The 27,356-nt window shown below is 42.0% G+C and overlaps 1 protein-coding gene across 6 annotated transcripts in view; it reads right to left on the bottom strand.

Moving 5' to 3' along the window:
• Window positions 1–27,356, bottom strand: part of GGT1 (gamma-glutamyltransferase 1) — a 90,813-nt gene that overhangs the window by 31,059 nt on the left and 32,398 nt on the right. For all 6 annotated transcript variants that reach the window (XM_033956478.1, XM_033956482.1, XM_033956477.1 and 3 more), the window contains exons 2-6: window positions 24,980–25,150; window positions 12,540–12,670; window positions 4,377–4,466; window positions 2,150–2,342; window positions 573–733 (exon numbers count right to left, since the gene is read on the bottom strand). In XM_033956478.1, coding sequence (XP_033812369.1) covers window positions 573–733; window positions 2,150–2,342; window positions 4,377–4,466; window positions 12,540–12,670; window positions 24,980–25,149 — 745 coding nt within the window. In that variant the 5' untranslated portion in view covers window position 25,150. The remainder of the gene's footprint in view (window positions 1–572; window positions 734–2,149; window positions 2,343–4,376; window positions 4,467–12,539; window positions 12,671–24,979; window positions 25,151–27,356) is intronic.

Genomic DNA, 27,356 nt, shown 5'->3' with positions numbered 1-27,356 from the left:
ATCCAATCCGGGATATTTTCAATGGGTTTTTGGAGGACCTTGGTGCATAATATAGGCTTGATGATACCTATTAACTTTTTGTAAAAAGACCCCTGGAAAAAAACTGGTATCATACCCATTTGGTAGCAAACCACAGGCAATATCATCATTTCAACAGTTTATACTCTCCCCCACCAGGATAAATGTAGAGGATTCCATTGCTCATTTAAACTTATATTTAAAATTTTGTACAATGTACACCTCTTTGGTATTTAAAGCAGTAGATCAAGCTTAAATAAACTTGAAACTTGATAGACACTGCCAGACACTCAAAGATAATGTTTCAGTGATGTCACTCAACTTTGCCAAGTGGTCTTTCTGATGATGGAATCCCTGGTAACTAGCCTGCTGCCCCCAATCCTCCCCCTTCCCCCTTCCCCCTCCCCCTCCCCCAATACCACCAGACACACAAAAGCAACCATATGTAAAAGGCTTCTGCTAATGGAGAGCTGGGCTTGCCCAGCTTTTTCATTCATTGGCCCAAAATAGGAAAAGGACCTTAGTATGTTCCAAATCTTCTAGTGGACACTCACCTGCCTGTTGGATGTCTGTTACGATCTGCTTGGTCAGTGACCCATTGTAAAAACTTTCCGCTCCTTCGTTTGCTATAATTTCCAACGTATCTGCCAGTTTAGGAAATTTGATAATGTCTCCCTCTTTTAAAACTTTCCTTTGCGAGTTACAAAACACATCACTGAGAACACAGAGACAAGATATGAGTTGTGAACATGGAGTTCTTACATTTTTCAAGGAAAGTTTTGAGGGCTTGAGGGGAAGCATGGCTGGAAATCACCGAGGACACCCTTAGAAAGATCAAAATTTATTTCCTACGTCTCTTCCTCAATGGACTGCATGTCAGATCTCTTCTTTAGCAGATGTCATCTTACATATCATAAGGGGCAATTGCATACCTTGGTGCCACAAGTTAGACACCCCAATGCAGTGCGATGAACACCAGCTTTATAACAGCATCTGTGTGCCAAGATTCCATTCTAGAATATTAGCATAAACCCTTATTAATGTGCTTAATTTTAGGCACCATCATTTATGTTTCGCCGCATCAAAGGGCACGCCTAAAATGCATCATACAAAGCATGAAATTTATAGCATTCTATAAGTTGCACGCATAAGCTAGGGTCACGTCCTTTCCTCTCCCATTTTCCTCCCATATGTACAACTCCACTGCAGTTACACAGTAAGGCATTTACATGCTACCTTAAAGAATAGTACATAGTGCACTTGCCTGCATGCAGTGGCATAGCAAGGGTGAAAGGCACCCTGGGCAGTGGCGCCCCTCCCCCACCCTCTTCTCGGCTCCTCCCACCTCCACATGCTCTTTCCCAGCCTCCTCCTGCCATGCGCAAGCTGCTTCCCTTCCCCCATACCTCTGTAACATTCCTGGCGTGAGCAGCAACCCCCAAGCACAGATCCAGGAAGTGACATCAGAGGAAAAGCCGACGCTGGCACGATAGCAGGTTGAGGGTTGCTGCTCGCACCAGGAACGTTACAGAGGCACGGGGGAAGGGAAGTAGCACACATGTGCGGCAGTAAGGGGCGGGGAAGGAGTGGAGGGGCTGGAGAGGAGGATAGGCACTTGCACCCTCACCAAGATGGCGCCTGGGGCAGACCCCACCACCCCCCTCCTTACTACTCCACTGCCTGCATGTAAGTTCTAATTAAGGCATCATTATCTGTACAAGACATGTATAACCTACACCACTTACTTGTGCAAGATGTGTAACTACATGTTATAGAACTGCACTGTTAGTTTAAAATATTAAGCAAGAAGACAGTCTATCTGGGAGGCAGTTTTGGGCTTTTACAATGAAACAGGGTCCTGGACAAATCACATCTCCAGTCAGTAATGAGGGAATGCATCCGGAGAACAGATTCAGTTTATATTGGTATGCAATTTTTTTTCCTTGTAAGGAAACAAAAGGCTGATAGTAATAATAATTTGGTTAAAATTGGGGCTAACTGTTGTTAATATTAACCTCTTCAATCCAATCATCCCAAACTGTCAAATGGTAAATCCAAGCCTGCTGCCTGTTTTCTTCAGGTGCCAAATTTGTTTATAAATATGTAAGATTGGCAGGTTGAAGGTACCTACCACATGGACTGGTTCTTCTCTATTTCTTCTGCAGTATTCTGGAGGCCCTGCATGAGGCCCTTCCCAACAGGGAATCCCTCTCGGGCTAACTTGATAGTGGGTTCAAATAGTCGTTTCCATGGTAACTTGCCATGACGTTTGTGTGCCATTTCATAGCCCCGAATTTCTCCTGGCACCGCAATGGAGAGTCCTCCTAGCAAGGGAAGAACAGATAATAGTGAGATTCTATGGGGCTCTACGATTTGCAACAGCACCAGAAAGTTAGAAAGTTTCCAGTATGGCATTAGCAGATAACGAACAAAGGCAAAGATCTGTGAACCCCTGTATAGTCAATGAATGAATGACACCACAATAATCTTCAGAACATTTTAGCAGAGCTGCAGAGTCCAACCAGGTCAGTGTAGATTTAGTGTTCGCCCCTAGCCTGCCCCACTCCACCCATTGCTCCACCTGGCCCCGCCCATTGCTCTACCTCAGACACAGCCAATTGGTGGCCAGAGGCAAAAAGAGTGGCCTCCCCATTCTGTGCAGCAAGAAACACTACCACTGCTGTGGGATTAGTGGCAGTAGGAGATGATGTTTTATGAAGCGTTTCTTGCTGCCACTGGACAGTGAGGGCACTCAGCGAGAGACTATGGGAGTGCAGGAGATGATCCGCTGAAAGAGGGAGACTTGGCATGTCTGTTTTAGACACATTTAGAAATATATGCAGAGGCCTATCAGTGATATATCAATATTTTTAAATAAAAAAAATAAATCCTGCTCACAGTGACCACTGGAGAAATAATGATTGTATAATGCTTAAGATTACACTGTAACCTATTTGTAACCTGTAAACACTGATTACTCAGTGACTCCTACCTGTTCTCACCTTGTAATTCGCTGATTGTACAGCTCTCTTTCACTGTAAACCGCCTAGAAGTCGCAAGATTATGGCGGTATAGAAAAAATAAAGTTATTATTATTATAAGCTTCTGAAAGAGGGAGGGAAGAGTGGCTCATAGGCTGTCACTGACTGACGATCTGCAGAAAGGTATCCGATCTAATGACCCATCATTAGAGAGTGTGCAGCTAGTTCAAAGTTGTAGAGTGAAAGGCCAAAAAAATGCCCCCGGATTCTATAAAGGTCATCTAAATTTTAATGTCCATAATTGGGTGCTGAAATGATGACGTTATTGGAGCTAACAAGCACTTAATTATTTGGCACTAATTATGACTTGGGTGCTCCATACAGTGCTAGCTCTCCACCGTCGTACTGTACCTTTTTAAAATTGCATTGTAAGTCGCTTTGAACCTTTTTAGGCATAACTCTCAGATTAGATCAAATCTGGCTATGTGCCATTCTGTAGCAATGGGTGCCTAAACTGGACCGCATGCAATGCAAAAAAGAGGGCACGGCCATGAGAGGCGCTTGGACAGGTCAGGGGTGTTCTCAAAAGACACAAACAGTGTTACAGAATAGCGAGGATCTCTGTTCAATTTGGGCAGCAGGATTTACACCAGGTTTCAACTGGCAGACGTCCTTGCGCCCAAAGCCGAGTGCCAAAATTTGGAGCTCAACGCCATTCAAAGTGCCCTTTATAGAACAGCACTGAATTATATCGCACCATATTTTCAGTACTATTTATAGAATCTGGCCCTCTGTGAGCATCATTCCCAAATCACCTAGGGATCCAGACAGAAGTAGCCACCTGGTAGTAGTTGGACATAGCCTGTCTCCTTTCTTGTGATGAAGCTCTCACCTGCCAAGAGCAAAGGTTGCGGATCACTAGTTGCAAAGGTTGCGAGATCAAATCCTGTTTGTGCTCCTTGTGTCCCTGGGCAAGTCACTTAATCCTCCAATGCCCACTGCTTTGAAATGTCAGCTTTGAAATGCCAAAGTGACAAAAAAGGTGGTATACAAGTCCCCCATTCCCTTCCCTTATTTCTAGGCATGGTCTGCACTTAAATCTGTCTAGAGAAAGATGCACAAACCCTGTCACAGGATTCAGGGACAGGGTACTCGCAGTCCAATAAAAGAAGGCAAACGCCCAGCACTGCCTTCTTGGTCATGTCAAACCACGTGACCTAGAGCCCTGAAACTGTGCAGACACTTCATATCACAAAAAACTACATTTCAACAAGGAGAAAAGAACTGAACAGCAACACCAGCTGTGTGCCTGAGCAGCTGAACAGAAACCATTTCAGCTCTCATGGGCATCTGCATGAAGTGCTGGCAATGTTTTACCTCTCTGAGACAGTTCAGTGCTGTTTCCAAACATGTCTTTGGATGCGTTCTTTGGAGCAGTCTCTCGTGCATTAATTACTTCCATTTTGCCTACAAATACATGAAGAATGTAAGTGTCTGATAAAGAGCATGTCAAGGTTATTATAGAAAGGTTCAGGTCTGCTCTGGATGAATCTCATTAAACATTTGTAAAATGTTTCAATTAGCGATTTATGTAATTCATATGACAGTAAAGTCCCACTGTTTTCCTTTTGATGTGACCTATGTACGTGACTTCCCACCTCCCTCAGCACTTAGTTGAAAAGTGGACTTGCCAATCTGTTTTTCCTGCTGACTAATTTGAAAATGAATGAGCTCTTCTGTTCCATTAATCATGGTCTCCATAGGATGGGACAGACCTTCTAATGGGAGAGGTTCATTGTGGTTTGACAAAGCTTACCGTTCACGTTAGGATTGGAATATGGCACACAATGGACTCAATATTCAAAGGATTTATCCTCATAACTTGGAGAGTTATGCTTATAAATTGGCCTCTTTGAAAACTTAGCAGTGCTGAATGCACAATTTTATATTCAAAATTTCACTAAACTTCTACATTTAGGAGCATGAAAAGTGGGTGGCAAAAAGGGAGAATTTAAGGTGAGGAAAAAAGTTAGGAGCTTAGCACTGGTTTTCAGCACTAATCTCATAAATTAGGCTTAAAAAGCCAGGCAAACGAGTAGCAGCATAGGAGGAATTCTATAAGATGGTGCCCAGAGATACAGTTCACCTATGCATGTATAAGGTACCATTAATTGACAGGTGTTATTCTATAAGGTGGCACCTTAGGCCCGGATTCTTGAACTGGCACCGATTTTCTAGGATACCTCTGTTAAAAATGCTGTTCAAATGGCGCTTTTAACCAAGATTTGAGGTGCATACCGCCACCTAGAAAACTGGCACCAGAATTGTGCCTATGTAGGTGCTTTAGGATGCCAAATGCCAGAAGTGGTGTTAGGCAGCTTAAAGCGCTTATGTAAGCATGATTCACATGAAGATAGGCGCTAGAAATGTAGGCCTAGAAAACCCTGACCTATATTTCAGGCGCCTATCTTTCGCGTGGGCGAGATTCCGAAACCGGCATCGATGCATGATTTACAAAGCGACTAGCAGCTGCTTTTAAGGCAACTGCTGACATCAGAACTGGTTCGAGAATTGGGGCCTTAGTGCCATACCACCCAATATTTGGTGCTATTTAGCCAGGCAAGAATGGCTTCTGGCTGCCTAAATAGCACAAAGCTGGGCATACACAGTGACATCAGGAGTCCAATTTCAGGCAGCCCCTACCATTGGGCAGTCCTGGATATTTTGCCTGGCTCGCTCAATGGTAGCTACGCCCATGCCCTTAGTGCTACAATACACTACAAACCACTCTTTGGACAGCCAACAAAATGGATTCCAAATCTCAAATATATAAAATCAAAACAAAACAAATCACAAAGGGAAAAAAACATAGAAAGGGTAAGGGGTAAAGGAAATCAACGTCTGCCCTATCAACCCCAACCAGGTCAGTTGGACTAATGTTAAGAACAAAAAGCCAGATTATAAAACCAGGTCTTCAGCCACTTTCTAAACTTATCAAGAGAATATTCTCATCTCAAATACAAAGGCAAATTGTTCAAAATTAGACAAAATACACATCCCGTGCCTCTAATCATATCTACTCTGGAGAAGGAATACATGGTAAACTGTCTTGCATTGAATAAAGTCCTTGATCAGGGGAGTATGGAATCCCAGAGTCCACTAAATGGAAAAGAAGGCCAGTATACAAACCTTGCTGGACTATCATCAGTCATCTAAACTTAGTACCGTACAAGATAGAAGCCAAAGCTGTTTCACAAGAATATGATCTCTCTAGCCAGTTCCAACCAAGATCCTACCAGTGGTATTTTGGGGCAGTCGGAGCCGTCTTAAAGTACTAAATGGTAGACCATTGCAAATGACTCTACATTAGGCATTTGTTCTAGCAACAGAAACATGAAGTACCATCTTCAAATTATTCTCATCCAAAATACCCCTGAGGGATCTAATTTTCTGAAGCATTTAAAAAAAACAAAATCTAACCACAATAGAAGCCTGTTTCTTAAAGATTAGATGAGGGAAGAACACTTGTGCCCAGAAAGCTTTTTCTTAGAACCAAATATAACTCATGTCTTCTGGTTCTGCACCACTGGGGCTGAATATATGCTGTTAAGAGTCCTTGTTTGTGCCACATTCTGCTAATAATATCATTTCTCTTGTTCTTGATGTAAACTTATCTCTCCTTGCACTCTGCATTTATACCAGTGTCTCTCAAACTGTGTGCCCCACAGAAATTCCAAGTATGCTATGAGAGATTCCATTCTGCTCCTTGTGACCCTGGGCAAGTCACTTAATCCCCCATTGCCCCAGGTACATTAGATATGAGTGTGAGCCCACCAGGACAGATAAGGAAAAATGCTTTGAGTACCTGAATGTAAACCACTTAGGCTATATGTGGTATATAAATAATAAAATAAAATAAGTAAGTATACTGTACACTAGAATAGATGACATGTAAGTGTACACGCAAGAGTCTGTCAATCTGTGTGCGTAAGGATACAACCACCCAGACAAGCATCATTCTTTGACGTAATTGGTCCTTGAAACTAACAGCAAGTAATTTTATTTTTGTTTTTTATGCAATAGTTATCCTAACTTGAGCAACAAAGCAATCAAGGCTTTATCATTTGAATTCTCTTATCTTTGTGACCTTGGATTTTCAGCTCCGACAGAAATTAAATTGAGAAAAAAAGAGAATGACTGCAGATGATGGAATGTATGTTTGCTTGTCGACTATCAAGCCATATTTTTTAGTTAATTTGCACTCAAAAACAAGCACATCCATCACATTGATTAGCAATTCCATTCTATTTATTTTAGTTTCACCTTTGTTACAATTATCTATATATAGATTAAAGAACTTTAAATAACTCAATTTTTTGTTGGTTTTGCAATTTTATGTGCCACGAAAAACATTTGCTCTGTTTAGTGTGCCGGAGCTAAAAAAAGTTTGAGACACTGATTTATATATATTCCAGTCAATATTCACAACAATTTAACCAGAAATGACCACCAACCAGTTAAATCGCTTATTCGCATCTATCCAGTTATTTTCAGTGGCACTTATTTCCACAGAAAATTACTGGTTAGCGCCAAACTCAAAAGCAACTAACTTGTGGACATTCTAGGGGCGGAGTTGCCAATATTCAGTCCCTCACCATATAAGGAAATCGAACCTTGAACTGAATAGGGTAAAGGCAGAATAGAAAATCTGATTGACATAACATAAGGAAACCACTTAAATCTGGCCACAAACAGCAGTCCTTTTTTTCGTTCACAATTAACATTTGAAGGTGTTTGAAGGCTTATCATCAGGAAGCTTTTTATAATTTGTGATGTGATGACATTATTAGCATTGTACAGCATTGTTTTTTTAAATTGATGAATAAAACGTGTTTGTTTTAAAATGTGGTTATAGTTTATCATATTTTACCTGTCTTTCTTTGGTAGGTTTTGAGGGTTTATTATTCTTAGCAAGTCTGTGATGTAACATTATTAGTGTTTTAATGTTTGTGTGTGTTTTTTGTAACCTACATAGATTTTTGGATATGCGGGATATAAATCTTTTAAATGAATAACCCCCAATCTTTTACAAAACTGTGAAAGTGGTTTTTAGTGCAAGCAGGTGTGTTGAATGCTCTGCACTGCTCCCGACACTCAGAGTGCCCTATGAACTTCAGGAGCACTACAGAACATTCAGCGTGCCGGCCTGCGTTAAAAACAACTTCCGTGGTTTTGTAAAATGGGGGAGGGGGTAAATAAGCTCATACAGTATAATCAAGTTTCAAGTTTAATAAAATTTTGATTTGATCGCAAAATCTTACTTCAATGCGATTTACAAAATATGTTGCAAATTAGGGTGACATAAACGAATAACATTTTACTAAGACAATGATTTCCATAACTATATACCAACCAAATACAAGGAAAAAATAAAATGGATTAAATACGATCATAAAGTAAATATAACAGGGTAGGAATTTGAAACAAAAGGAAGGGTAAAAGATTACCTGCTCGATTTTACTAATAGCTCTTTCTAAAGAAAGGAAATTTTAGGAGGAATTTAAAATGTATATAGCTTAATTAAAAGCTTCCTTAAAAAGCCAACAGGTTTTTAAATTTGCCAAGTGATTTTTCATCCCTTATGTTAGCTGGGAGAGAATTCCAGATTTGAGGTGCTGTGAAAGAAAAGATCGTATCTCTCCTGGAGTAAATGACTTTTAGTGACTGGATTAGGAGGAGAGATTTCTCTTCCAATCTTAAAGATCTTATAGGAGTATAGGGAATTAAACATTTTTCTAAAAACGCAGGGACTTTATTTATTAAAATTTTATGAGAAAGTAGGGCTAATCTCGTTATAACAGACTCACTTATGACGGAACCTCGCCTATAGCGGACGAGGTCCACTGGAGCGCCTTTATAAACATGCAGAAAATCACCGCATATAGTGGACTCGCATATAACAGACTTTCGGATATAACAGACAATTAATTTGGTCCCCAGAGCCGCAGGCTCCTCCTACAAGGCACGTGGCGTGCCGGTGATATAGTATCAAAATGCAGCCCAGAAGAAAATGGCAGAGTATTTTTCTTTCCAGTACAGTACGACATAATGCTTTAGAGCATCTTCTAGTGTTCTGGTTTTGCAATCATTTCGTTCCATACCAATGTTTTGCTGAGTTTTGTTACTGATGTTGCTGATATGGTTGTGCAGTGACTGTTGTTCATTGATTGTACGTTGTTTCAAGTTGACCCAAATAAAGTTTTCAAAAATGCAACTCTGGATATAACAGACCGTTTTTCCAGGTCCTTTGAAGTCCGTTATAACGAGATTCTACTGTAAATCACAATATGATAGATTTTGGGTAACGTGCTAATATATCATTTCATAGACAACTATGATTCCAAGGAACATGTGTCTTTAAGCAATTTGGCTTATATAATCAAGGGCCGAATACTGACTTAACTTACTACATGTTAGCCAGTTTAAAAAAAAAATGGATATTCAATGCCGAAGCCTGGACTAAGCCCGGCACTGAATATCCAGAATAATGACAACAGCTAACACTCACCACTCCTAGGTAACTTTGTACCTGAGGCAATGGAGGGTTAAGTGTCTTACTGAAAATCACCAGGAGCAGCAGTGGGATTTAAACCAGGTACCCCTGAATACCAAGTCAGGTACTCTAACCACTAAGCCACTCTTCCACATATTAGTAGAGCTGCTATGCTCCATGAAAGAATCAAGGGACACAAGCAAAATGAGGCAGAAGAATGGCTGCCTCACAGCCCTGTCTTGTTCCAGAACTGTTATAGCAAGAGCCAAATACTTTTGTGGGGAAGCAGAGAAAATCTGAAAAAGGATATAAGCAGAAACAGCACAACAGAACTATAAAGTGAGGGCGTCTTGGAGATGCATGATGCACCATGGTATTAAAGCAGCATCCTGCAAACTTTGTCAAGCCATGGCACACTAAACGTAGTGGCTGCAGCTTGAGGCATCCAGAAGTGCGATGATGTCACGCACATGTATGACATCACATTGATGTCCATGCATGCATGAAGGCCCTCCAGATGGGCCACGAGTCGCCAGTGGGGGGTGCCAGCAGGGAAGACACACGGAGAGAAGGTGAAGCGCTGGTTCCAGCTGATTGCCTACAAGATGTGCCTTTTGTGGTTGAGTCTAGTGCATCTCCTGACTTGCCACGGTTTAAAAGTAAAAGTAATCCTGTAGAAAAGGGGATTAAAGCTCACCAGAAAGGTTTCCCCAGTTCACAGGCAGTTGGGGCTGACTATCCTAATACAGGTCCTTCTAGTCCCGGTCCCTAGCAGGATAGATTTGACCAGTCCAAAAGGGAAAGCTAACAAAAGCCAGCAGGAAAAGCCGTTTAAGCAGTATTATTTTCCTGACTGTTATCTGCAGTTTGGCTAAAGGAGGAAACAGAGGGAGTTTTTGCCCCTGCTGATTCCAAGCAGGTGTGGGCGGGGCTCCCACCAATATAAGGCAGAACTTCAGGAGGTGAATGGAAGCAGGCAAGACAGAAGGAGGCAGAGGAGCAGGTATTACCCTATAGTAGAAGCCAGCCTAAGATAAGCAAGTAGAAGCAATAGAAACCTGTTAAACGGAACAGAATTGTTTTGGGGTTTGGGGTTTCTCCATCTTTGCATGCTCTTTAGTCAATGGTGAAATATCTTTCCACAGTTAATCTACTGTTTCTATCATCTGCAGAGATAGATAAGGTAGATGTCAGTTGCAGGGGGTGAGGGCAGTTTTTCTGTAAAGAGAAAAGTGATCTTTGTCTTTTTCCCATCCCCCTTCAGCTGGTTTAATAATGTCAGGGATGTATCCAGAGCTTCCATGCTTTATCCTCTCTCAGGACAGAGGGAAATGTCCTTAGTTGCCGACACTTGAAAACTGGAGAAGTTTATTTTCTTTTTGTGTTTCTCTTTGGCTCTGGAGCTGTTTGGAATATTTTTCACAGAACTGTTTTGTTAAGTTTGCTGGCACAAGTATAAGAGAGAACTATATGGCTGTGTGTGCAAGGAAGGACTGTTTAAACTGGGAGCTTTTGTTTTCCTCTTTTTTTCCTTTTTGAAGCCAATGTTTTACCTTTTGGTGGTTACTTGGCTGGAGAAATATAAAGCTTACCTGTTGGTGAATGGGACATTCTGAAGGAACTGTTTAAGACTGTTTCTATTTAAATCTTGATCATTGCAACTTTTTTTCTCTCTTTTTTGTTTACTTTGAGATAAACCACACACCTAAACCTTGCTGCTCTGAGGACCAGGGCATGGCACAGCTGCAGGACAGAAGCTACAGAGGACATCTTAAACCCTACTACTGCTGCTGCTGTGTTTCTTTGCCACACGAGAGTGTGTGTTTCCTTGAAATACCATTTTTTCATTTTACTTTATTGCCTGTTTGCAATTCTGCATGCCTTATTTTGTGGTGCTGTTTTTGTGCCTAATAGCTTGTATAATAAAAGACTGTTTTTGAAACCAAGCCATCTGCCTCAGACCCTTGTGTGTAGTGTCTGGGGGGATCTTAAAGTAGCACGTCTGCTATGAGTTTTCCTTGTCTCTTCTCCTTGATTGTCTACCATAAAGCGATCATTGTGTTGGTGTAACTCTCCCCAATTGTGGTTGTCTTTTGTAGCATGAACTCCAGAAACACGTATCCATTATCCCACAAGACAGTTTCCATGACTTTACCTGCAGATTTTTCTGTCTTGAATTTTCTTAGGGTGGGGGATGACATGTGCTTCCACTGCATTGACTCCATTTTGGACTTAGGATCTCTGTGATAGACTAAGTCTCATCTCCAGTCACCAAATGATGAAAAAATTCACTTTGTCTTCACAGAGCATCTCCAAGTTCTCATGGAAAAGAACTGAAAATCATACTATTCAAGAAATTTGGCAAATGATCTAACCAAACTTTATCAACCCTTTCCAGATCCTGACGCAAACTATAGCTATCAACCTTGTAATCTCCCTGGGAATGTCCAGGCTAATTTCTTGCTGTACACCGTCTAGAACTGAAAGGTATTGGTGGGATAGAAGACACCAATGTAATGTAATGTGTGGCTTCCATACTGAGCCAGCACCCACTGTCGGACTTCCACCATTTTGGAAGCGTGCCTAAGTTTAGTAGTGCCATCTAGTGGAGGACTGCTGTACTGCTTTTAGCAGGCCCTGGAGGTGACACTCTCGCTGAGAGAGGCATATCCTGTGTAGGCAGTCCACTAGTGCCGGTGCCTCTCCTCCTCCCCAGCGTCTCGCGGCACATCTCACACACACAGTTTGCGACACACTGTACTAAGGAGAGGGCATGAGTTTCATTTAGGAGATGGCCAATTGGAGGTTTATCTAAATATTGTGTTATAATGATGATTATCAACATTTCTACCAGTTTCATGTAAAATAAGAACATTGCAGCAGGGTTCATTATGGGGTATACATTGTTGAAAAACTGAACAAGCAGATGTACTTTTGACAGCCCCTACCCCCAACCCCATGTTGGAGATTTACCTTTATATTCTCACCTGTGGTGGCGTTGTAGATCAGGAAAAAAAGTCCCCCACCAATCCCCATGCTGTGGGGGTTTGTGATACCAACACAGAGCAGAGCAGCAATGGCGGCATCTACTGCAGAGCCCTTCTCCAGAAGGATATCCCTGTACCAAAGGACAAGAGCCAACAAAGCAGGGTTTTAGTCAGTGCAGCCTGTCACCTATCACTGCATTACAGCTGGGGAAGAAATGGCAGAGCTCCATTGCACCAGGCTGCCCTGGAGTTTTAACCCAGAAAAAGGAACATCCACTACAGGATATTGACAAGTTACAGTGCATTTTACAAAAGGCTCCTGAACAATGTACAGTGCTGCGTGCATCTGGCAGTGCTAAATAAATAAGACATAGTAGTAGCAGAACCTTTCTTACAATACATATGAAACCACGAGGAAACCTGTGTATTTGGTGGAATATACAGTGGGGACAGTTATTTTACATAAACAGTAACATCACTCAAGTCTCTGTATCTATAAATGCCAACAATTCCACAATCAAGCAGCAGATCTTACAAAGCTGCACATCCAAAGGGAAGCTGAGTGAGGAGCTTTTGTTGGAAGTCAGCAAAACTTCCCTCTCATTCAACGCTCCAAAGCCCCAGTGCAAACAAGCAGTTAGCTGAGAGTTTTGTGGGAGCCTGGTCTGGGTAAACTCGTGGAAGACAATTCTATAACTTCATGCATTTACATACCTCTTGTGTGTGTAAATGTACAGAATCCTGGCACTTGCGTGCATAAATGATAGCATAACATAACTTTATTTTTCTATACTGCCTTAATCAGAAGAATTCTAGGCGGTTTCCACAAATGAGAAAAACTGGACAATCAGTGAAATACAAAATAATAAGAAAAGGAATACAGCCTATTATATTAAAATAAAAGACATTAAATATTTAAATTTAATGGAATAAAATTAATTATGTTAAAAGATAAAAGCACATATTAAGAGATAAGTGACTAACGGGGAAAGTCATCAATGCGGGCTATTAGTAACTACGGGCTCAATATTCAGAACGATTTAAGCGGGCCAGAGCCTCTCTGGCCCACTTAAATCACCGATCAGCGGCTAAACACCAATATTCAACAGCACTAAGCCAGGCAGTAATCGCTGAATATCAGCTCTGACCAGCCCCCCCAAAGTGTGGTGGAGCTGGGGTTTATTCAACCAGGGTCTGTATAAGATGACCGAGTGAATCTAATACAGCTCAAAAGGAAGAGACCACATAAGTAGGTCTCATTGAATAAAATGGGACCGGTGCTAAAATAGCATGAGTTAGAGGTAAAATAACACATCTTAACAGTAGCTCACATTGATAACTTCCCCCTTTAGTGTGAAGAGTTTCGGTCTCTATTTAAACAGAGCTGATATTGTGATGTCATAATGCCTAAGACCAACCTCATCAGTGATGTCACAATGACTTGATTGTCCTTTACTTGACTCCTATAGCACTGATTTGATTTCTAGAGATATTTTTTTCTTTAATTAAGGGGAAACGTTATCATTGTGGGCTACCATTAAGATTGTTAACCACAGTTATTAGTAACTAGCTCTCATGTCATAAAATAAGACCTGTGCTACAACAGCATGAGTTAGAGATAAAATAATATGTCTCAATGGTAGCTACACTGATAATTTCCCCCCTTTAGTGTGTGAAGTTTTAGTCTTTGGGAACCAGAGCTGATATTGTGATGTCATAATGCCTCATTCAACCAATGCCTAAGAGCCAACCTCATTTCTATGATGTCACAATGGCTTGACTGTCCTATATTTGGCTCACTTTTATTAAATATAGCAGTGATTTTGATTTCTAGAGATGTTTCTTTTTTCTTTAATCAAGGGGGGAAGTTATCAACTTGAGCTGCTGTTAAAATCTGTTATTTTATTGTTAACCCCAGTTATTAGTAACTCGGTCTCATTGCACAAAATGGGACTTTTGCTAAAACAGCATGAGTTAGAGGCAAAACTGAAACATAGAAACATAGAAGATGACGGCAGAAAAGGGCTACAGCCCATCAAGTCTGCCCACTCTGCTTACCCACCCCCTGTCTATGCCCTAATGACCCAATTTTCTTATCTTGACCCTCGTAGGGATCCCACATGTTTTTCCCATTTATTCTTAAAGTCTGGCACACTGTCTACCTCGATCACCTGCACTGGAAGCTTGTTCCAATGATCAACCACTCTCTCTGTGAAGAAATACTTTCTGGTGTCGCCATGAAATTTTCCGCCCCTGAGTTTGAGCGGGTGCCCTCTTGTGGCCGAGGGTCCCTTGAGAGAGAAAATTTCATCTTCCACTTCGACACGTCCCGTGAGGTACTTAAATGTTTCGATCATGTCTCCCCTCTCCCTACGTTCCTCGAGAGTGTAGAGCTGCATCTTAACGGTAGCCCTCATTAATAACCACATCCCTTTCTATACGGGTGCATGTAAGTGGCACAGTGCATAAATGCAAGAGAAAGGGGCATAGGCAGGGCTGCCACATACATGCACAACTTACAGAATACTGGAAGTTAAGTGGGTCCCTGGTGCATTTAGGCACCTGCACTTACACTAGGTCTGATGCTAGTGTAATGGCTAGCATAAATTGGGGGAGTATTAATATAAGGCATTTTGGTACTGCATTACACTAGCATTCTAGACTGAAATCTATTCTGGGCACCCAGATGCTGTCATAGAAAAGCCTCTTACCACACAGCATTAGAGTGTCTAAAAGATGGCACCCATTTATAGAGTTTCCCCCTAATTTTCCTTTGGCAAATCGGAGGGAGGAGTTGCTTCTATGACACTGACTGCTATTTTGACATATTGTGCAGTGTGGGTTTTTTTTATTATTATTTTCCTGGTGGTTTGGGTTTTATTCTTTTTCTATGGTGTCTGTATTACGTCTGTATTTTGCTTTGTAAGTCTCCCTGAGTGTGAAATAAAGTTTTATAAATAAATACTGCCTATCTCCTATCCAACTTTTATCCTGGATATGCACTAGCAAAAGAGCAGAATGCATCTTTACACAAATAACATTAATCTAGGACAGATTCTGCCTGTCTTGCAGCAACTTGAATAAACCATTTCTTTATTACCGTGTCAATTTAAATACCATCCTGTAGGTTACCCAAGACTTGGAGTGCTGATAACATCGCATAATTCAAACCTTTCTGAACAGAGCATGCAGTTACCAGAACAAAGATCCAAGGTACACAAGGAAACAAAATTAGTTTAATATTGCATCTGCGGTTTCTGTCTTGTGGTAGATCATGAGACAAATATCAGGTGCCAGGATAGGATGTGCCCTGGTAAAGGAGCTTGATTCCTCTCTCACTTTTAAGGACCAAATACATTCCTTGGTCAAGAAATGCTTTTTTAGTTTACGAATGCTGAGGAAGGTTAGACATCTTTTTCATCATCGACATTTTTCTGTCTTGGTCCAACCAATTATACTATCTCAACTTGATTACTGTAACGCTATCTACCTCGGCATCACAAAAATCTGCCTCCAAAGATTACAATTAATTCAGCATCCTGCTGTGAAGCTGGTCAAATTTGCTTTTTCCAAAGATCAAGTGACCCCTTTGCTCCAGAGTCTCCATTGGCTCCCGGTTTATTTTAGAATTCAATTTAAAGGCGCTTGTATTTCTTTCAAAATTCTACATGGTATCTTTATGCCCCTCATTCCTCTATTATGAAATGTTTACAGATTTTCCTTTGCAATAGGCATCCAACAATTCAAACTCTCCCTTCCTTCTAGAAAAGGAATCAAAGGAGTCAAGATCTTAAGTCAATCTTTGGTCTTCAAATTCTCTCAACTTTGGAATGATCTCCCCTTTATTTTGAGGAGCTCTAGTTTGTTTCAATCTTTCCATAAATCTTTAAAAACTACTCTATTTGCCAAACATTTTGGGAAAATTAATTCTCTTGAAATTTTGCTATTACCTTTTCCAGTTTCTATTTATTATTGTAAATTTTTCTGTTTTTAATTTAACTACTGTAGACCGAGTCGAGCTTTCTTAGAATGATGTCTCGGTATATAAAGTTAAGCTTTAGTTTAGTTTAGTTTATTGCAAGACAGCGTTTTATGCAATATTGATGCTTTTTCATTTTCAGCACACCCAAGAAAGGAAGTGGCTTATTTTAAAGTGAAGTCTCGATTTCCCTGAGGAGAATTTATATGCTGCATCAGTCTGGGAAACTGAATGACATTAGAGAACACCGATCTGGCTGCTTTCATCCTTTGGATAATTCTAAATTCTTGTACCTATAGAGCAGGGGTGTCCAACCTGTGGTCCGAGGGCCGCATGCGGCCCTGTGAAGTATTTTGTGAGGCCCTGGTTGAGGGCGATGCAGTGTTTTCCTCTGCTGCCCTCGGGTGTTTACCGTCTTGCCGGCTCCCTCCTCTGTCTTGCTGCAGTGTTTGTGCATTTGTGCAGCCCCAGAAACATTTTTTTCAGTCAATGCGGCCCAGGGAAGCCAAAAGGTTAGACACCCCTGCTATAAAGTAAAATAGGATTTCAGTCCATCCCAAAGGCATGGCAGAATTGTTATGAGGGTCCCAGTTGCAAAGTGGCAGGGAAATCCCAAACTAGACATAGTTCCCCTGGATTCTATATAAGGTGCTCAAAATTGTGCCCAAATTTCCACATGCAATTTAAGGGCCCCTTTAATCGAGCTGCGCTTGAGGTTTTAGCGTGAACCGGCACGGTAAATTGCTCCATGCTCATAGAATTCCTGTGAGTGTCGGAGCACTTACCTCACCAGCCTGCGCTAAAACCCTCTAGCGCAGCTTGATAAAAGGAGGGGGAGTTAACTGAATAACAAACCAATTGGAACCAATAGCTGGGTACTAATAATGAATTAGTGCTAATTGGCAACAATTAGGATTTACACCTTGGGCTCCTTTTACGAAGCCGCGTTAGCGGCTTTATCGCACGCACCTTTTTAGCACGCGCTAACCCCCCGCGCTAGCTGAAAAACTACCGCCTGCTCAAGAGGCGGCGGTAGCGGCTAGCGTGGCAGGCACATTAGCGTGCGCTATTACGCACGTTAAACCGCTAACGCGGCTTCGTAAAAGGAGCCCCAAGTTTCCGTTTCGTGTAAATCCTCACGCAAAAAGGCATGTATCCCAGCAGTAAGCAATATTCTAGAAACGGCGTCCAATTCAGAACGCTATTTATAGAATAGCACTTAGTACTCATGTTTTTTCAGTGCTGATTTTTGGCACCATTTATAGAATTTGGTCTAATAAGGATAATTATATAACTGTGCTTCTATAAATTGATGCACAGAGGGCGCCTGGTAGGAGGAGCTTGTTCTACGAGCACAGTTTGAAAAGTTCGGTAAAAAAACAGGTTCAACAAATATTTTTTACAATTTGACAAAACCTATTTTTCCGACGAGATGGAAAAAGTGGACATTCACTGGACTAAGTGTACAGGCCGTGATGGAGACTGTAATGAGGAACATAACTGGTTTTTAAAAAAATATTTATTGAACTTGTTTATTTTACTGAACTTTTCAAACCACCATCATATGAAGAAACATAGGTGTCCCCTTTTCTTTATCGAATACTAATACGATAGCAAAATATATACCTATAATTTAGATACAAGCACTTACATGCCATAAAGCTGGCTTAAGTGTGTGTGCCTCAGTTCTAGTCTGATGTATGCAACTTCTAGTATTCTATAAGTTACACATGTGTGAATCCTACCTAGACTCTGCCTACCTTTAAAATACACACTATCCTGAAAACCTGACTGGCAAGGAGGTATTCCAGAACTGAATTACGAAACACTGCTCTATTCCCCAAATATTTTTTAATTTTCCCTAATTTTATCTCCTCCTTCCATCCTCCTTCTGTACTTTTTTTTTTAATCTTTATTAATTTTCAAACTACAAATGCGCAATAAATGATTCACATATGATATTTGTACATTATATAAGTGCAACAAACCTTACAAATAATACTGCACAAAAAAATTTTCCCCACCCTCCCAGTTAATAAACAAATAAATCAAAACCTTCATGAAACTATTTATAAATTTCTATATCAATACCATTTCCATTCCCCTACCCCCACCCCCCAGGATGTGTATGTTTACATGTCCACAAAATGAAAAATTATTCCTCTTTACAATATGTAGCCAAAGGCTCCCAAACATCCATAAAATTCATAAAGCGTCCCTGTTGTATGGCCATGCAACGTTCCATTTTATAAGTATAACATAGGGTTTCCCTCTGTACTTTTTAACTTTTCTCCTCCTGCATAGGCCAGCCAGACCGGGCCGGCGTGGGAGCCCTGCTCCGCCCCCCCGATCCAGCAGGAGGACTACACACCTAAAAGCCACAGCGCCGCCATTACCAGCCAGACCGGGCCGGCGTGGGAGCCCTGCTCCGCCCCCCCGATCCAGCAGGAGGACTACACACCTAAAAGCCACAGCGCCGCCATTACCAGCCAGACCGGGCCGGCGTGGGAGCCCTGCTCCGCCCCCCCGATCCAGCAGGAGGACTACACACCTAAAAGCCACAGCGCCGCCATTACCAGCCAGACCGGGCCGGCGTGGGAGCCCTGCTCCGCCCCCCCGATCCAGCAGGAGGACTACACACCTAAAAGCCACAGCGCCGCCATTACCAGCCAGACCGGGCCGGCGTGGGAGCCCTGCTCCGCCCCCCCGATCCAGCAGGAGGACTACACACCTAAAAGCCACAGCGCCGCCATTACCAGCCAGACCGGGCCGGCGTGGGAGCCCTGCTCCGCCCCCCCGATCCAGCAGGAGGACTACACACCTAAAAGCCACAGCGCCAACGGCGCGCCGCCGTTCGGCGTGCCGACGAAGGCGCACGACAAAGGCGCATGCGCCTTAGTGGGCGCCTTCGTGGAGCACCTGAGAGGAGCAACGGAGAGAAGCACCAACGGACCTTAGAGACGTGAACACCTACACCTCGGAGACCACTCCACCAGACCTCTTGCCTACCTCCACCATAAGGTAAGGAGCGAAAGATCCCCCGCTCCTCCCACTCCAGCCAGAACTCTAAGAGAGAACCACTCCCTCTACCTAACAACCCAAACACTCCAAACCAGACATCAAACATGAAGCCCTCCCGAAATACACACAAAATAGCAGCCATCCTGATAATCCTCCTCATTTCTAGCTGGAATACAACAGCTAACAACCTACCCACCACAACCTCAACCACAAGCACAACCAACTTCCAAATCCCCAACAGAAGAACACTCACTCCAAGTTACCCAAACCACCACACCAACAATCAACAACCCATTACTGTTATCCGGAGAAGAAGATCAACACCCCCGAAAACAAAACCTCAAACAACTACCACAACACTCATATACCCGGAAACAACTTACATCCCGCAGACCAACACGACCTCCCTCACATGTGCCTATATCAACATCAGATCTCTAGGACCCAAAACAGAAAACATAAAAAACTGGATAACAACAGAAAAACTTGACTGCTTATTCCTCACGGAAACCTGGCTAACCTCAGACACAGACCCTAGAATAAAAGAAGTATGCCCGCCGGGATACAAAATAACAGTAACCTGCAGAGAGAAAAAAAGAGGAGGAGGTCTAGCAATAATATTCAAGAACACCATAACTCTAAACATACTCGAGAAAGTATCCACTCCACAATTGGATTTCCTAGCGTGCCAACTCACAAACACAACACTAAAAAACTCTCTAAACTGCCTACTCTGCTACATAACACCAGGAAACTGGACCACAGTGAAGCCCGAATTTGAAAACTTCATCTACCAAAACTCACTAACAGCTGACTACAACCTCATACTAGGAGACCTAAACCTACACCTAGAAGATCAAACCTCCACACCAGCAAACAACTGTTTATCCTTCCTCAATGCATTATCCTTCAAGATCCTAAACCCACAAACCACTCATGAAAAAGGTCATCAACTGGACATTGCAGCATTCATGACTCACCAACCAACCAATCAAGAAATCCAAACTCCTAACGGAACATGGTCCCCATCCCTATGGTCAGACCACTACATCTTCAACTTCAACATAAACTGGACCAAAACCAAACACACACCTCAAACAAAAAAAACCACATATACCTCACGCAAACATATCGACCCAACCATCTTCTGGTCAAAGGTAGACGAAACCATCCAAGACTGCGACCCAAAAAATTTCATCGACCACTGGAAAAATGTATCCACCAACATACTTGATAATCTGGCACCCCTACAAACCAAAACCAGAATCAGAAGGAAATCAGACCAATGGTTTGATAACGAATTACTCCAACTCAAAAGACAGTGTAGAAGATTAGAAAGAAAATGGAGAAAAAAGAATCAAGAACAAACAAAAACCGACTGGAAAAAAATCAACAAACAATACAAAAATCTACTAAAAGACAAGAGGAAAAGTTACTATACCAAGCTCATAGGCACAGAAACACAAGATTCCAAAAAAATTTTCCAAATACTAAAAGAATTAACAGACACCAAACCATACACTACCACCACCAACACACCTCCACCATCATCCACCATCTTAGCAGAACATTTCAAGAATAAAATCACCAACACCAGAGCCACACTCATACTCAACCCATCCAACCAAAATCCAATCACAATCCACCCCACAGGAAAAGAGGCAATCGCAGCAGACAGAACTTGGTCTCAATTCCCAAACATAAAATGGCCAGAATTTAACAAATTATACAAAAAATACAGCCATGCCTCCTGTGACCTCAACCATTGCCCCTCATATCTCCTTACCACCTCTAGTATAAAGTTCTGCACCATAATTCTACAATGGATCCAATTCACGCTCACAGAGGGCACATTCCCTGACAACCTCAGCGAAATTGTCATCACCCCAATCCAAAAAGACCCAAAGGCACCACAAAACCTCCCTTCCAACTATAGACCTATAGCCTCAATTCCGCTATATGTCAAAATTACAGAAGGCCTAGTAGCCAAACTCCTCACCAATTACATAGAGGATCACAACCTACTACACCCCATGCAATCAGGATTCAGAACAAATTTCAGCACAGAGACATTACTAGGCTCCCTCATGGATACCGTCAGACAACAACTTAGTATAGGGAAAAAAATGCTACTCATACAACTGGACCTATCGGCAGCATTCGACCTAGTAGACCACAACATCCTTCTACAGATACTAGATGCAATAGGCATCTCAGACAAAGTATACTCCTGGTTCAAAGGATTCCTAAAACTCAGAACCTACAGAGTAAAATCAAACAAAGAAAAATCAGAATCCTGGTCAAACCCATGCGGCGTACCACAAGGATCTCCACTATCCCCCACCCTCTTCAATCTATACACTGCCTCTCTAGGAACCCATCTAAATAATCTAGGCCTAACATCCTATAGCTACGCGGATGACATCACCATCCTCATCCCATACGATCATTCCAAACCTACCATGACAGAGGAACTTCACCAAACAATGGAAGCAGTCACAACCTGGATGGGAAATCACAAACTTAAACTCAACCAAGACAAAACCAAATTCATCCTCCTAGAAAACGACAAGATCCAAACCACATCCATCCTTGACATAAACGCAACCAAATATCCCATCCAAACAACCATAAAACTACTAGGCATGACCATAGACAGATGCTGCACAATGCAGCCACAAATAAACAAAACAACTCAAAAATCATTCGCAATCATGAGAAACCTGAGACAAGTCCGAAAATTCTTTGAAAGCACACAATTCCTACTTATAGTACAATCCCTAATACTAGGAATACTGGACTACTGTAACATTCTCTTCCTCCCATGTCCGGCAAATACGACAAGACAACTCCAAACAATCCAAAATACAGCCTTAAGACTCGTCTATTCATTGAAAAAACACGACCACATCACTGAAGCCTACATCAACTCACACTGGCTCCCAATCCAAGAAAGAATCCAATTTAAAATTTTACTGCATATTATTTAAAACACTACACGGAGACAGTCCATCATACCTGAACAATCGCCTCATCCAAGCAACCAGCACCAGACACAGAAAAACGCACTCCCCATTCATACCCCCCCCATCCAAAGAAGTGAAAAGAACAAAACTACATGACGGCCTCCTGGCCACACAAGCTGCAAGACTAGATAACCAAATCTCCAACCTTCTGATGACCACCCCAGACTATAAGACGTTCAGAAAAGAAATAAAAACCACACTATTCAAGAAATTCCTAAAACAGAAATAACAACACGACCACTAAAAGCCCTCAATATCTTCATATTACCTCTCTAGCTATTCTCTACAATTCATATAATTCTGTTATTCTGTAACTCTGTAATTCTTTATTCATTGTAATTCTGTCCTTAAACTAACCTTTTGTAATCCGCCTTGAACCGCAAGGTAATGGCGGAATAGAAATCCCTAATGTAATGTAATGTAATAAGTTGATGCTTTATATTTGAGGGCAGGGAATTTAATGGTTCTTGGCCTGCTCTACTCCCTAATCTTTTTAACCTGTTCTGTTTCTCATTTTCCTAGCTTTCTATTTCTGTCCACTCCCCCAGCAAGGTCCAATGCACTTTTCCCTAGCTAGTTGCCATTCCTTGCAGGTTTGGCTTACCCATCCCTTTACCGATTCCCACTTCTCGCTCTTCTCTACAGGTGAAACTTCCTTTCGTTTGTAGATTTAACTCAGTGGTCTCAAACTCAAACCCTTTGCAGGGCCACGTTTTGGATTTGTAGGTACTTTGAGGGTCTCAGAAAAAAATAGTTAATGTCTTTTTAAAGACATGACAATTTTGCATGAGGTAAAACTCTTTATAGTTTATAAATCTTTCCTTTTAGCTAAGTCTTAATAATAATAATATTGTCATTTATAGCTAAAGAGACATATGATCAAGAAACTTTTATTTTACTTTTGTGATTATGATAAACATACCGAGGGCCTCAAAATAGTACCTGGCGGGCTGCATGTGGCCCCGGGCCACAAGTTTGAGACCACTGATTTAACTCATCTTCAGTTTGTGACTTTCCATTGACCACTGGTTTGGATCATTAGGGAAGGGATTTTGGATTTAACTAACACCCTTTTCAGTTATGGCTCACAGTCAGATACAATCAGGTAGGGTTACCAGACATTCTGAATTCCCTGGACATGTCCTCCTTTTGAGGACATGTCCGGGGGTCTGGATACTTCAAAACCCGGCCCTGTGTACTTGTGTGCCTAGGGGCCCTCAAAGAATTAATCCTGCCCTGCGCGGGTCCAAAAAGTGACATCCGAGGAAGAGCCGATGCTGGTGCCACAAATGTTAAAGAGGTGTGAGGGAAGGGAAGAGGCGTACATGTGTGGTAGTGGAGTGGGGGGGGGGGGCGAAGAGCAGGGGGCAAAAGGAGAACGGGTGCCGCTGCTCCCACCAAGATGGCACCCAGGGCATACCACCCTCCCTTACTACGCCACTTGTGGAAAGCATTAGAAGCTGGCATTTTAGGCAATGAAAACCCTGGTCTAATTTACCAGCATTTAAGTTAAAGATGCCTACCGGCACCTAACTTGATTTAGGCACTGGTAGACGCAATTCTATAAATGGCACCTAAATTTGATCGACATGTGCTAGGCACTATTTCCCTAGGTGCCGTTTACAGAATCAAGCCCCTTGTGCGTGCTAATTCTGTTATTGAGCACTAAGCTTTTGTAAAAGGACCCCTAAGTTTGCCCCTGAAGCAAAGGAGAGTTAAGTGACATGCCCAAAATCACATGAAGCTATGGTGGGATTTGAATCGGGCTTCCCTGATTCTCAGTTCACTGCTCTAACCATTATGCTCCATTCCATTATGCTAATCATTAATGCACATAATTGGTACAAAAATGTTAACTCATACTTCACAGAATTGCCCTGATGTGATTTATAAGAACCTAAGAGTTGCCATACTGGGACAAATCAAAGGTCCATCAAGCCCAGCATCCTGTTTCCAAGTGGCCAACCCAGGTCCCAAGTACCTAACTAGATCCCAAGTAGCAAAACAGATTCTATGCTGCTTATCCTAGGAATAAGCAGTGGATTTCCCCAATCTCAATACTGGCCTATGGACTGTCTGAGTTTGTCATGTAGATTTTAATTGTCAAATGCAAACCTTATTTTTGTTGAAAGCTGTATTTTTTTATTGTACACCGCTCAGAAGTCTGATTGAGCGGTATAAAATTTTTTTAAATAAACTTGAAACTTTTAGGAAATTATCCAAGTCTTTTTAAAACCCCGCTAAGCTAACTGATTTCACCACATTCTCCAGCAACAAATTCCAGAGTTTAATTACACGTTGTGTATTAATTACACATTTATCTATCTGTTGAGTTAGGTGTGTGATCAAATCTTAATAAATACATAAAGAAACAAAAGCAAGTACCTCGTCCCTAAGTAAGTAGATAAAATTACCTTCCAATTTCTGAGCACTTTACATGATCCGTGGCCACTGCTGCTTTCTCATAGATGTGCTGGCTTGTGGTTGATCCAGAGCGGAGTCCGAAGTAAAGCCCGAGAAACAAAACCAGAGCCACTAGGAGTATGGCCAGGAGTCCAACCAACATATACCTCTTTTTAAGCATCCTGCAGACATAGGTGAAAAGCATATGAAGTTAACGAGAGACAGACAAACATCTTCCATGTTATTTGGAAGCAGAATAAGTAGACCTGATATCCAATTTCTGACAGCAGCTGATCTTTACCTCTTTGCTGGCGCCGGGAGGATTATAGCTAATAACGTCCCAGCTATCGCTTCAGATCAGAAAAAGAGCAGTCTATGGAAGGTCGGGAAACTCTGGCAAGTTCCGAGGTGTAAATGGTACAGCAGTAGAAAATGAGGAGCACTTGTTGAGGGTCCCTGGGCCAGCACAAATTAGGAGGGTGTCTACCAGGCTTTATTTATTTCACTCTGGTGGCTTGGAATTCATTGCTTTTGAATTTCAGCTGGAGTTAAATTATCCTTTGTATTGCAAAAAGTGAGAGCTCGGTTCTTCTTGTAATATTTTATCTAATTTCTCAAGGTGCTAATGGATTGTTTGGTGGGTCTGGTAGAGGCTGGTGTGATGATTTTATTTTATGATCTCTGTCGTTATGCAATGCTTTCTTATGGGCTTTTCTAGGATAAGGGGTATTAGTAATTAATAAAGGAGGCTGAAGTCATCAGTTTCAGGGTAAATCTTTTTAAAGAAGTCATCAGTTTCAGGGTAAATCTTTTTAGAAGAGATTGTGGCAAGGTTCCAGTTAGCAGAATATATAAAGGAGACTTTATCCGGGAAACAGGAGCCTAAAGGAACCCTAGGATCTTTGCTGCTCAGTAAAAAAAAAAAAAAAAAAGAGGAACATGTTCATGAAAACATTAGAAAAAGAAGGAAAATGTCACTTCTAGTAACACTTTAATACAGGGATCTCAAAGTCGGGTTTTCAAGATTTCATCCAATGAATATGCATGAGATCTATGTGCATGCACTGCTTTCAATGCATATTCATTGAGGAAATCCTGAAAACCCGACTGGATTCGGCCCTCAAGGAGGGACTTTGAGATCCCTGCTTTAATACATAGAAGAAAAGTAAGAAATGGTGCAGCTGAGTGCAGAAAGGACCCCGCCCCAAAGAGAGCTTACAAACAGGAATCAAAAACTGTGGTAGACTTCTCATTGGAGAAACACAAAGAAATCTCAGTGACAGAAGATAACTGCCAGACTGAAGATTGAGTAAGACCTGTAACAGCCTAGTAGGCAGGCTGGAAAACCACATGATCCCTTTTCAATAAGTAGGGTTGCCAGATTTTCTACTTGGAAAATCCGGATCCTTAGACCCATCCCCCAGGCCCACCCAGTTTCACCCACCCCTGCCCTGCAACGCCCCAATCCCGCCCTCCGCTGCCTGCTCTTGTCAGGCAGGGAGGAAATCTGCACATGGGCGGATTTCCTCTCTGTCTGACACAAAGTGCCGGGTTTTGAAAAGCCATCCGGACCCCCAGACATGTCCTCAAAAGGAGGACTTGTCCGGAGAAATCCAGACGTCTGGTAACCAGACATATGGCAGTGGCATACCTAGCATATGTGACACCTGGGGCCCATCATTTTTTGACACCCCCCATCTGTATGAAAAACATGAAGCCACATGTCACATGTCACACATGAGTACCTAGGAAAAGGCAGCATCTTACATACTGCAGTGAGCAGTACAACATCAATACACCCATTGTAAAACTAAACAAACCCGACTAGTACAGATCAATCCTGCAGTCAACCCTAACAAAAAACACATGTCTTTCGAACACACAGAACACAGAAAACACCTTTGCCTAGTATGGAATATGTCATCACAAACTAACCCCTCCCCCTTTTACAAAACTGTAGTGCGAATTTTAGCCATGGTGGTAACAGCTCTGATGCTCATAGAATTCTGAGCATCAGAGCTGCTACCACCATAGCTGGCGCTAAAAAACGCTCCACAGTTTTGTAAAAGGGGGGGATAAAATAGAAATACATAGACAAAGGTTAAATTGAACCAGTAAGAAGCTGAACTCTGCATACAGTGCACCACAGAAACGGTGACACATGTCTCCTAAAGCAATAAATAAATAGAAAAAATTTTTCTACCTTTGTCTTCTGTGGTTTCTGCTTTCCTCATCTTCTTGTAACTCTCTTCCTTCCATCCACTGTCTGCCGTCTCTCTTCCCCTATATGGCATCTTCTCTCCTTCTATGCCCCTTCCAGAAAATGTATGCCTCCCCCTTCCATCTCTCCTTTCACCCCACATTGGTCTGGCATCTCTTTCCTCTCCT

Source organism: Geotrypetes seraphini, chromosome 8, assembly GCF_902459505.1.
Source record: "Geotrypetes seraphini chromosome 8, aGeoSer1.1, whole genome shotgun sequence".
Classification (NCBI taxonomy): Eukaryota; Metazoa; Chordata; class Amphibia; order Gymnophiona; family Dermophiidae; genus Geotrypetes; species Geotrypetes seraphini.
This window is presented reverse-complemented; position numbering and strand designations above follow the sequence as displayed.